The sequence below is a fragment of the Marmota flaviventris genome, chromosome 18 (genome assembly GCF_047511675.1).
Source record: "Marmota flaviventris isolate mMarFla1 chromosome 18, mMarFla1.hap1, whole genome shotgun sequence".
Classification (NCBI taxonomy): domain Eukaryota; kingdom Metazoa; phylum Chordata; class Mammalia; order Rodentia; family Sciuridae; genus Marmota; species Marmota flaviventris.
The window spans coordinates 10,771,766-10,789,197 of NC_092515.1; the positions used below are offsets into that span (position 1 = coordinate 10,771,766).

The 17,432-nt window shown below is 57.2% G+C and overlaps 2 protein-coding genes across 3 annotated transcripts in view; both read right to left on the reverse strand.

Annotated features, from left to right (window-relative positions):
* Positions 1–490: 490 nt before the first annotated feature.
* Positions 491–12,323, reverse strand: Tomm40 (translocase of outer mitochondrial membrane 40). Of its 2 annotated transcripts, XR_011705393.1 has the most exons (11): positions 12,240–12,323; positions 11,864–12,143; positions 11,072–11,139; positions 10,511–10,603; positions 9,590–9,691; positions 9,400–9,505; positions 3,992–4,114; positions 3,828–3,904; positions 3,619–3,721; positions 2,394–2,734; positions 491–579 (listed from the first exon to the last, which is right to left on the reverse strand). XR_011705393.1 is itself a non-coding variant. In XM_027945921.3 (10 exons), exons 2-10 carry the CDS (start codon positions 12,135–12,137, stop codon positions 2,595–2,597), a joined length of 1,086 nt encoding a protein of 361 aa, XP_027801722.1. In that variant the 5' UTR covers positions 12,138–12,143; positions 12,240–12,323; the 3' UTR covers positions 2,125–2,594. The 2 variants fall into 2 exon arrangements, 1 of the variants encoding a protein (XP_027801722.1); XM_027945921.3 differs by lacking the exon at positions 491–579 and having other exon boundaries at positions 2,125–2,734.
* A 1,265-nt stretch (positions 12,324–13,588) lies between these two features.
* Positions 13,589–17,432, reverse strand: part of Nectin2 (nectin cell adhesion molecule 2) — a 28,140-nt gene continuing 24,296 nt past the window's right edge. Inside the window, exons 7-9 of the mRNA XM_027945971.2 lie at positions 15,445–15,508; positions 15,243–15,329; positions 13,589–14,619 (exon numbers count right to left, since the gene is read on the reverse strand). Coding sequence (XP_027801772.2) covers positions 14,344–14,619; positions 15,243–15,329; positions 15,445–15,508 — 427 coding nt within the window. The 3' untranslated portion in view covers positions 13,589–14,343. The remainder of the gene's footprint in view (positions 14,620–15,242; positions 15,330–15,444; positions 15,509–17,432) is intronic.

Below are 17,432 nucleotides of genomic sequence, written 5' to 3' on the forward strand. Positions count from 1 at the left end.
CCCCTGGGCTAGGGCGGGCTCGGCCAGCCCCCTGTCACGAGGCAGGCTGTCCTCTCCCTCCTCACACACAACAGGGCCAAGGAGGTGGGGCGTGGAGGCCTTGGACCACTTCCCACCCCCAGCCCCCAGGAAGGGAGACGACTCCTCATTCAGTAATCCAGGCGTCCTCCTCTATTATGGGGTGCCGGGGACCTTATGGGCATGAGCACTTGAGTGAAACTTGGTTTTAACCCTTGCTCCATCTTTTTTTGGGGGAGGAGGCAGGGCGGAGATCGAACTCAGGGGCACTCGGCTGCGGAGCCACATCCCCAGCCCTATTTTGTACTTTTTATTTAGAGACAGGGTCTCACTGAGCTGCTTAGCGCCTCCTTGTTGCTGAGACCTCCTTCGAATTCACAGTCCTCCTGTCTCAGCCTTCCGAGGCGCTGGGATTACAGACGTGCGCCACCGCACCTGGCCCTTGCTCCCTCTTGAGTGTGACCCCGGGTGCAGGTGACCACCTCTTAGAGCTCTTTCCTCCACTTGTGAAACGGGAACCCAGCAGCCGCTGGCTGGGACAGGCAGGGTGCTCTTCATACGCTGGAAGCAAAAAGTGCCGTTAGGTTTGGACTCCAGACCTGCCCACTGGCACTTGAATCCTGCCTCTGCCCACTGCCAGCTTGTGATCTTGGGCAAACGACCCACCTCTGAGCAGCCTCTTTACTATAAAAGTGGGAAAGCATGGGCTGGGGCTGGGGCTGGGTGGTAGAGCACTTGCCTAGCACGTGGGAGGCCCTGGGTTCTGTTCTCAGCACCACATACAAATAAATAAAGGTCCATTGACAACTTAAAAATATTTTTTAAAAAAAAAGTGTGTGGGGGGGGGCTGGGGTTGTGACTCAGCAGTAGAGCGCTCACCTAGCAAGTGTGAGGCGCTGGGCTCGATCCTCAGCACCACATAAAATTAAAAACAAATAAAAATAAAGGTATTGTGTCCAACTACAACTAAAAAAATGTTAAAAACAAAACAAAAAAGTGGGAAAGCAGCTGGCGCAGCGCACACGTCCAATCCCAGGCCTCGGGAGGCGAGGCGGAGGATTGCAAGTTTGCGGCCAGGCTGGGCAACTTGGTGAGACCCACTCAAAATGAAACGGGCTGGGGACGTGGCTCAGTGGTAGAGCACCCGGATTCGATGCCAGCATGGGGGTGGGGTGGTCTTAAGAGCTGCAGTGTCAGACGTGGCTTGGCAATAAGGCCAGGTGATTAACTAGGTGGCAGGTACTGGGGACAGTCTCCTCAAGGGGCTGGGAGCCCTGGATCCTGTGGTAGGAGGCTGAGCACGTGAGGAGGGAGCCCTCATGCCTGGTCAGGCCCAGGACTGTTTGCTTTGGACTTACAGATGGCTGGCAGAGGCGGGGAGGTGGCTTCTGAGGGTAACTAGGGGTCATCTGTACCCAGCAGCACCCCGCCAATCCTGGGGGGGGGGCAGGGTTTCAGTTCCTGTCTGGGGGAGTCAGTAGTCTGTGAGCTCCAGCCTGGCCAACTCCGACGCCTCCTGCTGAGCGCAGGGGTCACTTGGGCACAGAACTTCAGACAACTGGCTGGGAGACGGGGAGATCCCACATCAAAAGAAAAAGCCCAACAATCCCTCAGATACAGGCGACCCATCCCACTCCCTGTCCCAACCCCTGGCTGCTCTCCTCCCCTCAGGTGGCTCTTCCTTTCTTAACAGTCCTGATGCCCTCCCAGCAGCCTGGATCCTCCATGACGTTAATGAAAGCTGTGAAGGTCCTGAGAAGCCCTACCACCCTCTTCCTGTGTCATCTGGGAAGATCCTGGAGTCCGGAGACCCTGCCCCCAGCCCCAGTCATCCCTGTTGCTTCAGTCTGCAGGAACAAAGTCCTGTGTGGCCACTGGCCAGGCCCCATGGGGCCACTGACCTGGAGACCCCGCCCTCTTGCAAAGGAAGGCTGTGCTGTCCCTGTGGGGCACAGGCCACGGGGTGCTGTGGTCCTGGCCAGGCTCTTCCCTAGCAGAGCGCCAGGCTGTCCTGTGCCCCGGACCCCCGCGCCCCCTGCTGGCCACCGCGGGAAGAACCACAGAAAACGGAGGCACCTCACCTCAACTGCTTTCCCCCCATGTATATTGTTTTTTTTTTTTTTTTTTTCATTTTTTTCTGTAAAATGTCCCGGTTCTTCTATAACTTATAAACATGATTTATACTGAGGGGTAGAAGGGAAAGTGGGCAGGGCGGGCTGACGGGGCGGGGAGCTCCTCTTGCTGCCCCTTGGGCGGGCTCGGCGGGGCCCTCTGTGAAGGATGGGGACGCCATGACACTCCTCCCTGAGGTTGTCTGGCCACTTCTGCCCTGGTGCTCAGAATCCCCCCTGGGACCCCAGGCCCACTGGGCTCACCCGGCCCCGGCGCTCAGAGTCCCGAAGCGCCCCCTTGGATCCAGCACCCCCTCCTCAGCTGCTGGGGTGGCGGGTCCCCTCCTTTCCGCTGCCCCCCGACCCTGGAGGAGGGAGGGAGAGGAGGGGGAGGGGCTCAGGTCTCCCTCCGGGAAGGTGGAGGAGGAGGAAGGGCGTGGAGGCCGGAGTGGACTCAGCGTGGACTCAGCCGATGGTGAGGCCGAAGCCGCACTGGAACTTGTTCTTGCGGTGGTTCAGGAAGGCCCCGAGGGCCAGCGTCAGAGGCAGGGGTGGCAGCTTCTTCTCCAGGGTGGCGCCCACGATCCAGTTACTGTCCACGGAGCCTGTGGGTCAACAGCTGTGCTAAGAGATGTGCTAGGTCCCATCCCGTCCCTATGTGGCCACTCCAGGCCTCCTCAGGCAGCTGACCACAGCAACCTGCACCTGGAAGCCACTCCGTGCAGCCCAGCCCCTTCACTCCTGGGAGCAGACAGCTTGCTCCTTGCTCTGGGAAGCCCTTGCCAGGACCCTGGGACCCCACCCCAGTGGGTCCACTCTGGGTCATCCTCCTCCAGGGACCGGGCAGTGCTCCCCATTGTGGGCCGGCAGACAGGGCCGAGCAGGGGCCGCCTCTGCCCAAAGACCGAGATGTCTTCTAAGGATTGTGCAGGACCTTGCAGATGGGCCACTGCATGGAGCTGTCACCGCACCTTGTGAAGGGTCAGAAGGAAGGTGCCAGAAGCAAACCTGGCACTGCAGAAGGTCCCCTCACGCAGGCTGGCCATGTAGCAGAGGGTCACCAGGAGGGCAGGCTGCAGCAGTGGACAAGTTCCCGACCCCCCAGGTGGCTGCTGCCTACCTTAAACCTAGGAACACTGCGGCTCAGGCATGGTCATCAGGACTGGAGACAGTCATCCTGGTGACCAGGCCACTTCCCAGAGCCTCAATTCCTACTAATGTGGGATGAATGGGGGGCACAAGATTTCCAGGGTGCCTTCTCCTTACGGGGGGTGGGCAGAGAGCACGATGCTCTGGGTTCAGCCCAGACATGGGCATCAGATGTTCCAGGGGTGGGGCCCCAGCACCTACTTATTAAAAAGCCTCCCTGGGTGCTTTGGAGGCCCACAAAACCCTGGCACACAGCCGTCCCTCATCTCCTTTGGCCTCCACACCCACCACGAGCCGAGTCACCTCTTATCTGTTTTCCACGGAGGGAAACAGGGTTTACCTTTGAAGAGGAGGTTGGCCTTCGGCAGGTCCAGCTGGTACCCAAAGGAGACGCTGGTGTCCTGCATCCTCGTACTGGCCTCGAACTCCACGCCTACCTGCAGCTGGAGGAGTGGACAGCGCAAGAGTGAGCTACCACCTCTGGGTTCCAGGTGCACAGCCTGAGACCCCGGCCTGTGAGCACGCCCTCCACACGGGCCGCCAGCTCACCTGGTCACTGGCTTTGTGGTAGTACGTCGCGTGCATGCCTGCTTGGCCAAGTGTCACTGTGGCCAACCAGTTGTTAACTGTAAGACAGGACAGTGGGGGTGGTCACCAAGGAGATGCGCCATCTGGGAAGCCAGGTCCCTGCCCTGCCCTCAGCCCAGGCTCACGTGTGTATTTCCCAGCCAGCGACATGACGGTGCCTTCTTCTCCGGGCCGCCGGTGGTAGACCAGCTCTCCACCCAGGGCCAGGCATGGCGTGATGCTCTGGAGGTAGTGGGCCACGAGGATTCCTGAGGACAGGGGACAGTCAGCTCCAGCCCAGCCAGCAGGTGGGGACCAGGCTCCGCCTACAGGAAGGTGGGCGGGTCCCTGGTCCCTCCCTGCAGGCCTTGGTCCTGCCCTCACAACAGCTCCTGGCTTGCTAACCTGCCGGGGGTCAGCCTCCCAGGCCTGTGATGGCACCCTGGCCTGCAGGACTCCACCTGGCCCAGTGCAGCCCACACTCACCCCAGCACGGATGGACGGGGGCAGACGCTGAGGGAGGCGGGTCTCTCCCCCAGGCTCACCAAATGTGCCAGGGTGGAGCCAGGCCGCCATGCCTCAGCCCAGGCTCCGGGCCTCGCTGGTGCAGTGAGAGGCAGGAGGGGAGTGGGCAGGAGGGCACAGTGGAGGACGGGAGGTGGCTGCCCAGCACTGCCAGCCCAGTGGCCTTGGCCACTGACATCACTTCTCTGTTAACATGACTCCTCCCTGGGGTTGTGACAAAGACCAAGTGACAGGTCCACCATCACTAGGACCCGTCACGCTGGGGTCTGCACCAGAGGCCTGCGTGTACCGCAACGGCCAGCGTGACTCCTCGAGGCCGAGGACTGACAGTGATTTGCTTGGGTCTCTGGAGCCCAGCAGAGAACAGGCGACAAGAGCCATGTCACCTGACAGGGGAGAAAGGAGCTGCAGACACAGCACTGAAGACAGCACAGACGCTGGGACCAAAGGAGAGGGACAAGGCAAGACTGGTGGACACAGACGTGGGCGCACAGGACGAGACCCCCAGAGAAGCAGCAGCCCCAAGGGATGGGGAAGGCAGGGTGCAGAGAGGACAGGTCGGGGCGGAGCACGGAGACCAGTGGCTTCCCAGGTGGGGAACCGAGGCAGATTCTCAGGGGCAGGTGAATGACCATCTTGGTTGGGCCAGCCAGAGGGGCTGGCAGCCTGCAAGAGGGGCCAGCCAGAATGGATGGGGGCCTCAAGTTCCTGGCCAGGGCACTGCGGTGGGCTGGAGCTGGGCCCCCACGTTCCTCGGACCATTGTGACCCTCCTTTCTCCAGTGAGCAGATGACACAATGAAGCGCCGAGCACGATCGAGACTGCACTGTCAAGCCACCCCTCTGCCATCTGTACGGCAACTGAGGCCTCAGAGAAGGAGCCATACAGTCACAGACACAGGGACTCAACATAGCATCTCCTCTGGCCTTCCAGCTGTGGGAACTACTGGGACAAGGGCCAGCACATCCCCAGGTGTCTCTAACCACCCTCCTTATCTCCAGGGCCTCCGCCTTGCCACCACCTACTCCAGCCACCTCTCCCACCTCCCCCGTCCCTCTCTCCAAACACAAACCTGATTCTGTTCTCCCAGTGCCCACAATCTGCGATGGCTCCCCAGAACCTTGAAAAGATCCTGGCTTCTCACCGCACAGCTGAGACCCTCTGTGGCTTGGTCCCAACTTCAAAAAAGGCCTCATCCCCTTCTCTTAACACCTCAGCCAGAGCCGTTACCCTGCGGAGCTGCATGAACACACAGGACTCTCCCACTTCACCCTGGGCCTATGCCACTGCCCCTTCAGCTGGTGAACCATTCCTACTGCCAGCCGGACACCTGCATCTTCTGAGTGTTTCTGAGGTTTGGCTGCCTCTCTGGGGTCTGCCCCCACTGAACTCTCCCGCCCTGGTCTCCTGCCTCCGCCCCTCCCGGGCAGTGGACAGGAATGCAGAAGGTCCCTGACAGTGAGAGTTTCCAGCTGTTTTTGAAATGTCCTCCCCACTCCAAAGAAGAGCCCAGGCATTTTGAGTTTCTAGCACTTAACAGGATGCCTGCAGGCCGTGGGCCGCAGTGGGGGAGGCTTGCCTACAGAGCCAGGCCCTGGGTCCCATCCCCAGCATCACAAAAACAAAACGGAGCTTGGGGCTGAGTGGTAGAGCACTCGCCTAGTGTGCATGAGGCACTGGGTTTGATCCTCTGCATCACATAAAGGAGCCCGGCATCCCCTTGATGATCAACAAAACTGTGCTCCATGAGAGCAGCGGGGGAGGTGGCCCAGAGCCACCTCTCCTCTGTGTGGGGAGAGGCCTCAGGCAGGCTGGGAAAGGGGCCCTGTCTGCCCAACTGCTGCCCAAACCTGCTGGGCAGGAGTGGTGGGACAGCAGGCTGGGATGCCACACCTGGCCTTGGCCCAGCTGGGCTAGGGCCCCAGCAGCGCTGCTGCTTGGGGAAGTCACCGGGGGCAGGACTGAACAAGTGGTGGCCGCCCACGGCAGAGGCGGAGGCAGGGGGCACCTGCAGAAAGGGGGCTCCTGGCTCAGCCAGACTCCCTCTGCCTCTGCCACACCACAGTGACCGCTCAGTGAGCGTTTCCCTCTCCTTTTCCTGATTCTTGCCCCTGGGGCCACACACTGCCATTTTAGAGAAACTGTCCTTGTCACTGCTGGTAAGACGGGGCCCCTTGTTGGAAGTCATTATAGCAATCTGAACTTTTCCTGGATAGGATTTCCCAACCAAGAGCACATTCATTATGTGAATGTTTTTTATTTTTTTTGTGTGGTGTTGGTGATTGAATCCAGGTCCTCAAATGTGCTAAGCAAGCCGACAAGGTCCATGTCTGTGAACATAAGGACCTGTGAGGCTGAGGCAGGAGAACCTCAAGTTCAAAGCCAGTCGCAGCAACTTAGGCCCTAGGCAATTTATTGAAACTTGGTCTTAAAAAAAAAAAAGGGCTGGGGGCATGGCTCAGTGGTTAAGTAAGTACCCCTGGGTTCACACACAAAGGGCAAGTGCTCTACCCCTGAGCTATGTCCTAAGCCCCTTGGGACTCTAAGTGCTGTCCTGTCTCAGTCCCCTGTGTGTGTCCCAGCCCTGCCCTCCTAGGCAGGTGCTCAGGGTGTAGCAGAAGCTCCAGGGACCCCAGTCCCGTGGCCCCAGGCAACTGACTTCACCCCTGGGCCTGCGGAGAGCTCTCCAATCAATATGTCATTAAATGGTGGCTGTGCCATCATGGCCATGTAACAGACAAGGAGACTGAGGCTCAGGGCAGGTGGAGCCCGAGTCCAAGTCTGAGTCACTGTGTTCGGCAAGTGACTCAGTGGTGCCCTGGGCAGAGGGCTGTCTTGGTGTCTGAGGAGATGAACAGACACGTGTAAGGGCCGTGGTGGATGTGCTCAGGAGGTGCGCTGGGGAGCACAGAGCAACCCGCTGGCAAGGTGGCCCGGGGAATGGGGTCCACAAAGCCGAGCAGGGAACTGAGTCTGACATGCCCTGTGTCCTCTCTGGGTTTCGGTAAGGTGGGGACAGGGGCAGCTGCCCTTCGAGGCGGCTGAGGGACCCACCAAGCCCCTTCCCTGGCCCCTGCACCAGAGGCCGGGGTACTGAGCAAGCGTGGGGGGCCAGGCCTGACCTAGAAGTACAAAGCAGGACCCGGGCCTGGGGGTGGCTCAGGTAGAGCGCAAGCCCAGGGCTCCACCCCCAGCACCACCACCACAAGCCAAAGCCACAGCAGGACCTGCCCCACCCGGCCCTGCTCCTTGGCACTTTCTGAGCTTCAGCTGTTTTCAGCAGGGTTCCAGGCTCTGCACACACAGGGACACAGGGACGAGCACACAGGGATGATGGGGGCCAGCCCTTGCCCTCGCCCTCTCCTCTGGAAGGCTAGCAGCAGGAAGGAAGACAACCACAAGTGCCACAAGGTCCAGGGACAGGGCAAGGTGATACAGTGCAAAGATGGACACTAGTCAGTCAAGAAAGGCTTCCTGAGAGGGTGACGCGTGCGCTGATGGCAGCTACACTGAGGCAGGAGGGAGGCAGCAGAAATAGTGTGTGCAAATGTCCTGGGGCGGAAAGAACTACCGGAAAAGCCTGCGTGACTCAGGTGGAGTGAGGGTGACAGAAGGAGTGAAGACAGGTTAGCAGGGGACAGGAAGTGATTCCTCCTGGCCTTTGAGGCCCCTCCTGTCACCTGCTGCCTTCCCCACCTTCCCCGTCTCCTGATTTTATGACACGGCCCTTTCCTCTGCCAAGTCCTGGTCTAGGTGCTGCCTGGCCTCAAATATTCTCACTCTTGTCTCTGGCTGGGGGTGGTTGCTCCTTCCTCTGGAAGCGTGAAGGTGACAACTTCTCTGAGAAATCTCCCTGGCCTCTCACAGGAAGAAGTAACCACTGTCCCTGGGCACCCCAGGGATCCCAAACCGGCCCTGGTTCCCCAACACCACATACTCACTGGCTCAGGACTCACCCCAAGAGCCACGCAGCCCAGGAACTGCTGGCTCCATCCTTCCCGCTGCTCAAGACCGAGACTGCAGAGCTGTCCGATTCCCGTCACCCCGGCGCCCAGTGTCAGGCGAATCCCCTTCCAGCCAAGCCAGAACCAATCCCCTCCATCCCGATCCCTTATACTGTTCCCCAAGCATCAGCATGAGGGGCCCTGTGACAGCTACATCAGACCTCGTCTCTCACCCACTGAAAACCCTCCTATCACCCCAGACTCACTCAGAAGAAAGGTCAAAATCCTGTGACCTTGGAGTTTGTTTCAAGGGTCCTGCCTCAGGGCCTTTGCACTTCTGGTTCCTTAGGCCGAACCACCCTCCCTGCCACCTGCCTGGTTCCTTCCCTCACACGGTTCTTATGTCACCTATGGAAAGAGGCCTATCTGTCACCTTCGCCTGCCCCTCCTTCCCTGTGTCTGCCCTGTTGGAATGGAAGGTCCAGGAGACTGGACAGTTTTCTTTAATCCCCACCTTAAACCCAGAACCCCCCCCACACTCTCTAGGTACCCACGAGACAAGACACACACAAGTCACCTAAAAAAGGGAACCGAGAGGGAGAGGCTAGAAATACAGACAGAGCCACAGTCCCTGCCCCTACCCCACCCAGACAGGAATCCTCAGCCCCCACCTCCCTTCACAACTGCACGTGGCCTCTGTCATCTAGTGACCTTTTCTGTGCCCCAGAACCAACATGGAGCTCCCCCCCCCCCCCGAGTTAAAGCGTCAAAAGCAACTCACGTGACTTGGGTATCTACCTATAGCTAGCGTCGCTCTAAGATTCCTGTCAACGGGACACCAACTATGAAACCACCCGCTGGCTCAGAGGCAGCCCAGGTCCACCCAGGAGGAAACCAAGGCCCACGTCCCAGTCCAGAGTGGCGGCCAAGCACTCCACCACCAAGCCACCCCAGCCTGGCCGGTTTCAGAGCCAGTCCCTCCCATCACTTCTCACAGGGTGGAAAAGCAGGTCCAGAGAAGCAAACAGATTTGCTAAGGCTGGGACAGGGGTTTGCAACCACCCTCCAAGGCTTCTGCCTCTTACCTGAACCCACGAGAACGTCTGGGTTTCCTAGGGTGACGGCTGCTGTGAAGTCGGAACCCCGGTACTCCCCATCCACCTGCCAGTTCACAAACTTCGACTGCTGGGTCTGTGGGGAGGGGAGTGTGAGGGCAGCAGCTGTGCCAGGAGCACCTGGCTGGCCCAGGAGTAGGCGGTGCTCGCCCCCACTCACCTGGATGGCCATCTTGGACCTGAGGCCAGGGCCCAGCTGGTGAATGACCTGAGCGTTGAGGCTGCCACTGTTATCCATGTCACCCACCAGCACTGGGAACGCCTGCGGTGGGGAGAGGGCAGGTTAGAGGTTGGAAGGCAGCACTTTAGTATGTCATCAGGAGGCCCAAGCCCTGAATCTGGAGTCAGAGGCTCAGCACGAGGCTCCCTCCTCCATAAAGCGCCCCCTCAACTCCTGGGCCAGGTTAGGGCCTCTTTCTGGGTCCCCACAGCCTTTGAATTCCCCCATTTTGTGCCCACCCTGGATCATTACTCTCAGGGAAGAGATCTGTCCCACTCTACTAGACTATGAGTCTCACGGGTGTCTCAGTCACTACTGTATCCCAGCACAAAGCTAGGCATACAACAGAATTACAACAAAGTTTTCTGAATAAATGAATTTATTGAAGGGAAATAGGTAATAGAAACAGGGACCTAAATGAGTACTGTCTCCCTCAGTCCAGACCTACAGTCACCCCCACCCCAATATCCTGCCTCCCCATGGCAGTCCGAGGGAATGTTTGAAGCACAAATGTGATGATCATCTTTCCCCTGTTCAAATGTTCCACGGCTCTCTAGCGCCCCCTAGAGAAAAATCCAAGCACCTGGCATTTAAAATCCCACAACCTGATACCCAGCCCTGCCCATGGGCCATCACTGTCTGGTGTTGTGATCACCCAGGTCCCCCCTCCAGCATTACTCAGCACAAGACCAGAGAGAGAGAGAGAGAGAGAGAGAGCAGGGGCTCAGGGAAGTTGCTGGAGAAGGGACTGCCCACGTTCCAACACCTCTTGGAGAGCTCCAGTCCCCATTCCCAACACTGAGGTGTGAGCCGGGTGTTTGGCTTCATATCTGTTCAAGCAGATGGCAAAAGGGACCTCACCTCTGTGGGACTCAGCTGCTTTGTCCCCACATACGTGACCCCGAAGTGGTAGTTGGACTCCCCGATTGTGCTGAGGGCTACTGTGTGGTTCACCTGGGAGAAAAGGGAAAGTTGAGGGGTACTTGCCAGTCTGGCTTCCCCAACGGAGGGGAAAAAAGACAGGATTTCTGGGCAGGGAATGAAAACTGGGGTGGGGGTAGCTTAGTGGTACAGTGCATGCTTAGCCAAGGTGAGGCCCTGGGTTACACCTGACCACTGATAAAGGACAGACTAGGAGGTATGACCTAACTAGATTAGAGACTCAAAAAGGGTGGGCTGCAGGTGGCTGACACCTGGCACATCACTCCTGCCCGCATGCTATGAAGCCAGGGGCATCTCTTGATTCTTTGTCCCAAAACCCTACCAGTGGCCCCACTGAGTATTCAGCCTGGCATAGTGTCTCTGAGTTCTTTCAAGTACGAAGGAGCCCAGCCCTTTAGGGACAGTAAGGGAATTTGCTTGTGCGGATGCAGGGGATGGCTGTGATGACCTCTGGTGGGTAAAGGTACCTGGAGAGCTCACCTGGAAATGGTTACTCAACCCTTTGTTGACTGTAAGCTTGACACCCTCCATCTGAATGGGAAACAGCTCTGGAGGAGAGAATTGGTGTCACACTCCACTCGACAAATGACACACCAACAGTCAACTCTCCTTTACCACCCAGCTCTCTCCAGAGACCCACATCAGAAGATCTCCAAAGTATCACAACCAGTTAGGGAGGCACTAATGTCTAGTGGACAGGGCCAGGAACTTTGCCAGTGTCCAACACCCAATGCCATCATCTGCGTGACTTTAACCAAGTTACTTTATGTCAAACTCATCATCTGTAAGATGGGAGAACGCACTAAATGGAACTGTTCCAAAGACTTAATGAATTACCATAAGCTAAACAGCAGAACAGAACTCAATAGGTCTCCATCACTATTACTACCATCATTACTCCAAGCCAGGACCCCAAAAGCCTTGGGCCCCACCCCTCACGGGAACCTTGCTGACACTGTGACCTTGGGCCTCAGTTCCCTTCCCGATCACACTAGAAGTCTGCTGTGACTGATCCTGAAGCTCCAGGGCTGTCTACGGCTTCTCTCCAAGCTACAGCAGTCCACCCCGCGGTTCCACCATCTGGAGCATCGTTCTATGCCCAAGTCCAACTTTCCATCATTTGCTCCCAAAGTCAACACCTAACGCTCTGTTGAGTGACTCCAATGGTGCGCGCCAATTCCCAAGGTCCCCAGTGTCCTCTCCGCGCCGGCCCCGCACCCCTCCCCGAGCTCAGGGCATCAGGATCACCGGCCGAGGCCCCTCGCCCCTCACCCTTGCACTTCCGGTGGCACTCTTCGAACGTGCCGGGGTTGGGCAGGCAGTCGCAGGCCCCGTTGTCAGCGACCCCTGCGGCACTGACGGTGGCAGCCCCCGCGGTTCGGTCCGAACCTCGACCCGCGCTGGCCCCAGCACCAAGGCCGCCTCCGAGCGGCGGCAGCGTGAAGCCCGGCGGCGAGGGCGGAGGTGGCGGCAGCCCCACGAGGGCCGGCGCAGGTGGAGGCGGCGGCCCTGCGGGCGGCGAGCTAGCGGCCAACACGTTCCCCATGGTGGCCTGCGAGGGGAGAGGTCAAAGGGCAGAGGTCAGGGCCCACGCGCCCCGGACTCAGCCCCAGTGAACCCCGGCCCTGCTCCAGACCCAAGTTCTCACTGGCGGTGGCGCCTGCTCCCGGCCTGGGCTCCGCTCCCACCCCGTGCGCCACGCGCAACCGAACTCACTGCCGCCGCCGCCGCCACCGTCACTCCGCCCCGTTTGACCCATTGGTTCAGTGAGCACTAGGTTCCACCCACCATCTTCGGCGCCCGGCCTTGCAATTGGAGTCGTGGCTGGAAGTCCCACCCACCTCTCCCGAACGTCCTTTTCGATTGGTTTCCACACGCAAGCGGCCCAGCAGAGCTTCTGGTCCTTCCTATTGGTTTGCGGCACCCACGCCTATTGGCTCCCGATGCCGCGGGTTCCGGGGCTAGCCCACCAATTGGTCTGTACTGCGCACTTTGCAACGCCCATTGACGCTTCGTCCCGCCTCTTTCCTGAAGGACCACCCTCTTTCGACTCCGCCCCGCTGCAAGCGCTATGGTAATTGGTCGGCTTTGGCCCTTGGAGCATCCTGATTGTGTCTGTGGTGAACAGAGGGCTGATCTTGATGACGTCTCACTTTTGTTCTCTCATTGGCTAACATACCAGGGTCGAAGGACACAGGTAAAGGTGGGTTGCGCGGCAGGGGCTGCTAGGCAGCAAGGTCAGGCCTCGCGTCCCACCAGGCACCGCGGCAAAGGGGCACTCTCTCTACTCCAGAGTCGCTCACCGAAAACCGGAAGTGCAGGTCTTTCCCACAGTGCCCCGGGAGAATGCTAACCTGTTCTGTGAACCCTGCCCTGCTCGTTACCCACAATGCCATTACTCCTTAACGTTACTTTTGCCCTGGACCCACCCCTTTCGTTACCCATCATGCCGTCGGCTCCCTGCGTCACTACGGCTTCTATCTTTGGCCCATTCATTACCGTCCCATTACCCATCGTGCCTTCGCCCCATTAATTTCAGCTTCGTTGCCTGAACTTTCTTCAACCCGCTTCTGCCTGTTCCCGTTCACCGTTCTCCTGGCCCATCCCTAGTTAACCATCGTGTTCGGCTCCGCCCGCTCCTGTCCACCGTCCGTCTCTCCGTTATTCTTTATTCTGCCTCTTGCTCATTCAGGCGGATTATCCGTTAAGCCTCCGGCTCCTGTTAGATTTGTAATTATGCCCCGAGTCTGTTTACTTGCCGCTTTGCCATTAAAACTAAACCCCTTACCTAATTACTCATGTTTAAACCTTTGCTGCGTTTATTTCTACCCATCACCATTGGACTGCTGCTGCCCTAATTCTTTTCATTACCACACTGCATGCCCAGGACTTCTGCCCTCTCCTTCCATTATCCATCATCTCCTTACTCCCATCCCCGCCCCCTTCACTGCCCACAGAAAACGCAAGACCTGTTCAAAGTATAAATTCATAGTTTGTAGGAAATTTTAGTTTACAAAACAATACAATATCTTCTACCCCCAACCCAGGTGACCCACTTTCCAACCCGGCAGGGGTAAAGGGATTCAGTAGTCTTCCAGGTAACAGTAAATGCTCCTCCCCGCGTTGGGCTGTCAAGGCACACTGCAGGAGGCTCACCCCATCTAGCAATGGGCTGGGGCATCATGCTCTATAGACAGGAATGGGGTGGTGGGCTCAGGGGAGGGTTTGGGCCCTGAGACTCCTGCCTGCAGGAGGAGGGGGATGGGAGAGCTCTGCCTTGGCCTGGGGAATTCCCTCCCTCCCACCTTTGGGGAATAGGTAGGAGAGGACAAGTGGTGCTCTGCTGCCTGGAGGGCTCAGGTCTATGCAGCAGGGAACCGGTAATGCCCACCATCGCAGACCTATTGGGACTTCACTGCCTGAGACCAATCTGAGGTGTGGAGTCTTTGTGGGGGGAGTGGTATGGTCTAAGGTCACAGTCTCAGAAGAGTCCTTGGGGTCAGAGTTTGTGCAGAAATATATCCTCCCTACCCTCTGCCTCAGGAGATGAAGTCATCAAGTTTCCTTGGTCATGGCAGGTTTCTCTGGGACAGAGATCATGGGCTAGAGGTCATAGTGAAGCCACTAAGGTGGAAATGGTTGGTGAGATGCACTTGTGTTAACTGACGTGGCTTGGCCATCGGTCAGGGGCACTAGATCCCTGGCAGAAGGCTAAGGGATCAGGTGCAATGAGAGGTCAGAGCCTTGGTGACTCACACATACATGGCTCTGGACACAACAAAGCCTTTGCCCTGGTAGGAATCAGTGGGGCTGGGGTAGGACAGGGCATCGTAGATGGGGTTGATCTTGTCCAGATAGTCTTCCTCCTCCTCTTCCTCCTCTTCCTCCTCGTCTAGATCCAGGGAAACTTCCTCCAAAGTAGGTGGTCCTGGAGGCACCAGCACAGGGGACCCCAAGCTTGTGGCCCCCAACAGCAGTGGTCCCGACCGCTCTTCCAGGGTGGGCAGTTCGTGGTATCGAGGCATTTCCTGGAGGTGGGGAGGGAGTTGGAATTCAAGGTCATCTCCTGGGCATGAGAGTCCCAATCCACCCCTTGACCCACAGATCCTGACCCCCTCTCCCCTATGCCAATCAGACCTGACTCCGCTCCTGCTGAGCCGGTTCTCTGAGCTGATGCTGTACTGGGACAATCATAAGCCCATCTCCAACCCAAAGCCCAGAACAGGGACCTCAGGGACCTTTGCCACTTGATTCCTGTCTTTACCCATGAACCTTCACCTCAGTCTTGCCTTTAACTATTTAACCTTGAGCCTTAAACAGCTCCTTGAACCTCAGCTTGACTCAGCTGCAATCTGACCCCTGACCTCCAGGAGACCAGTGAGGGGGAGCAACTCTACTGCCTTGACCCAGCTCCAGGCAGTACCTGGAAAACGGAGATGCTGAGCCAGTCTGCATTGCTCAGACGACTTTACCCTCGTGTGGTCGGCCTTTTACTCCTGACCTCCTTCACTGAATCTTGAACACATCTTAGAGTAGTCAATCCAGCCAGAGACACAGCCTGATTTGGGTTGTCACCCTTAAGGGCCAGGGCCTGACCCTCAACCCTTGCTACCAAGACCCTAAACCCATCTGTCTTCTCCTGAGCTCCTACCTGCTCAGCGCACGAGATGCCAGCGTCAAAGTAGGGAGTCTTGAGTGGGCTGTGTTCCGAGGCCCCCAGAGTGAAGAGCTGGGAGGGCTGTGGCAGGAGGGAGAGGGCAGGTCTGGGGCCACGGGCTTCTCCCGCAAGCCCACCCCGTGGGGAAAGGAAGGTAAAGAGTGGGGACAGCTTGGATTCCAGGGGAAGTGCTCACCATCTCTGGCTCCTCCAGCTTTGCCTTTGGGGTGGGTGGCTTGTAGGAGGGAGGTCCTTCCAGGCTGCGGGGTGGGAGGTGGGTGAGGTGGAAGCCGAGACTTCAGAAAGCCCCTGCCCCGGAGGGTGGCTGTGCTTGGCTTCCTCTGCCTGGACCTCCCTTTCTGTGGCCCCTCCCTGTTGCCAGGTGAACCCCTCCTCATCCAAGGAAGTCCTCCTCTTTCAGGAAGAATCCCTGCTTCTCCTGATGGATCAGGAACGTGGGTCACATCTAGCTGTACAGCCCCTCAGGGAAATGCCTGAATTGGTACTTGAAAATGTTATTTGTGATGTGTTCAATTTCCACATCCTACTGTGAGCTCTGGGAGAAAAGGACAAGACCTGGGTCATCGTCAGTGTCCCCAGATCCCCAGGATTCAGAGAAGGTTTATTTAAAAGATGAGAATGAATCCTCAGAACTGAAACAGTAAAGATCAAGAGAAGGAATAAAGGAACGCAATGCTCCCTCATCCTCAACCAAGTCCCTCATCCTCCCTCACAGACCAGAGCAACCTGTTTACTGTCCTGTGCCTCTCTGGCCATGCGTCTGTCACAGGTCTGTCTCCTCCCCACTGTGAGCCCCAGGAGGCCAGGGCTAGGGCACCCTGGGCTCACACTGGTGGGGCACCCAGAAGACCAACAGCAGCTGTTGGTTTGAACGGACAGGAGGATGAAGACCATGCTCATGTCCTGCGTCCCTCCACTGCACCAGAATAACTTGGGGAGTTTGTTATGCATATGGATTCTGAGTCCTTTCCCAAAAGTTCTGATCCAGTAGCTTTGGGGACAGGTCCAAGAATTTGCTTTTTATCTTTATTTTTTATTTTTTGGTGCCAGGGATTGAACCCCAGGGGCCACTTAACCACTAAGTCACATCCCCAGCCCTTTTCTTTCATTTTGAAATAAGGTTTTGCTGGGTTGCTTTAATGCAGAGGCTGAACTTGAACTTGTGATCCTCCCGCTTCAGCCTCCTGAGTTGCTAGGACCACAGGTGTGCGCCACCACACCCAGGAGGAATGTGCATTCCACTGTCCCCACTGTACTGACAGTGTTATTTGAGAAACATTTGGCCACAAAAATGTTTGTGGGATGAATTTCAGCAGTGGAATGTCCACTCTCTGAAACTGTTTCCTCTCCCACAAAATAAGCATCATTAGCTCCTTCTGAAAAACTTTTTCCATGATCTATTCACTTGTGTGGACCCTTTAAAAAAATGTGTCTCATCATTGTGTCCCTACCTTCCAGTGCTAGTATTTCTGAATGCTCGTTGGATTCATGGTTGGTGCGAGACTTTGCTGGGGTCACACATATAAAATGAATCTCACTGGCACAGAAGCGCTTTACAGAGCAAGGCCAGTTCCCCCCAGTGTCCAGTCTCCCTCTTTCTCACCTTAATAGAGGAATTAGCTGGACACATGGCCACTCAGAATAAAGACTATGGCCTGGGTGGTGGCCCATGATCCCTGCAACTTGGCAGGCTGAGGCAGGAGGATTTCAATTTTAAGTCTGCCTCAGTAATTTAGTGAGACCCTCAACTTAGCAAGACCCTTTGTCAAAATAAAAAACTAAAATGGGGTGAGGATGTAGCTCCATGGTCGAGTGCCCTTGGGTTCCATACCTAGCACTGCAAAAAATAAAAAAAATAAGAACTACATTTCCCAGCTTCCCTTGCAGCTGGGGCAACCATGTGACTAAGTTCTGACCAATGGGAAGTAATGGGTAACTTGCTCGGTTTCTCTACAGGGAAGCCAGTTGCCCTCTATTCTCCCTTCTCACTGGCCACAATGCTGGCCTTGAGGCCAGGACGGCAGTGTCTGGTGATCCTGTGCAAAGACCGTGGTGGATGAGGAGGGAGCCATCTTGGGACGCAAATGAAAACCATGCTCTAGGGAAAGCGGAGCAACAAGGTAGCAGGAACCTGGGCTCCGATGACTTCTCCGCAGTACTGTC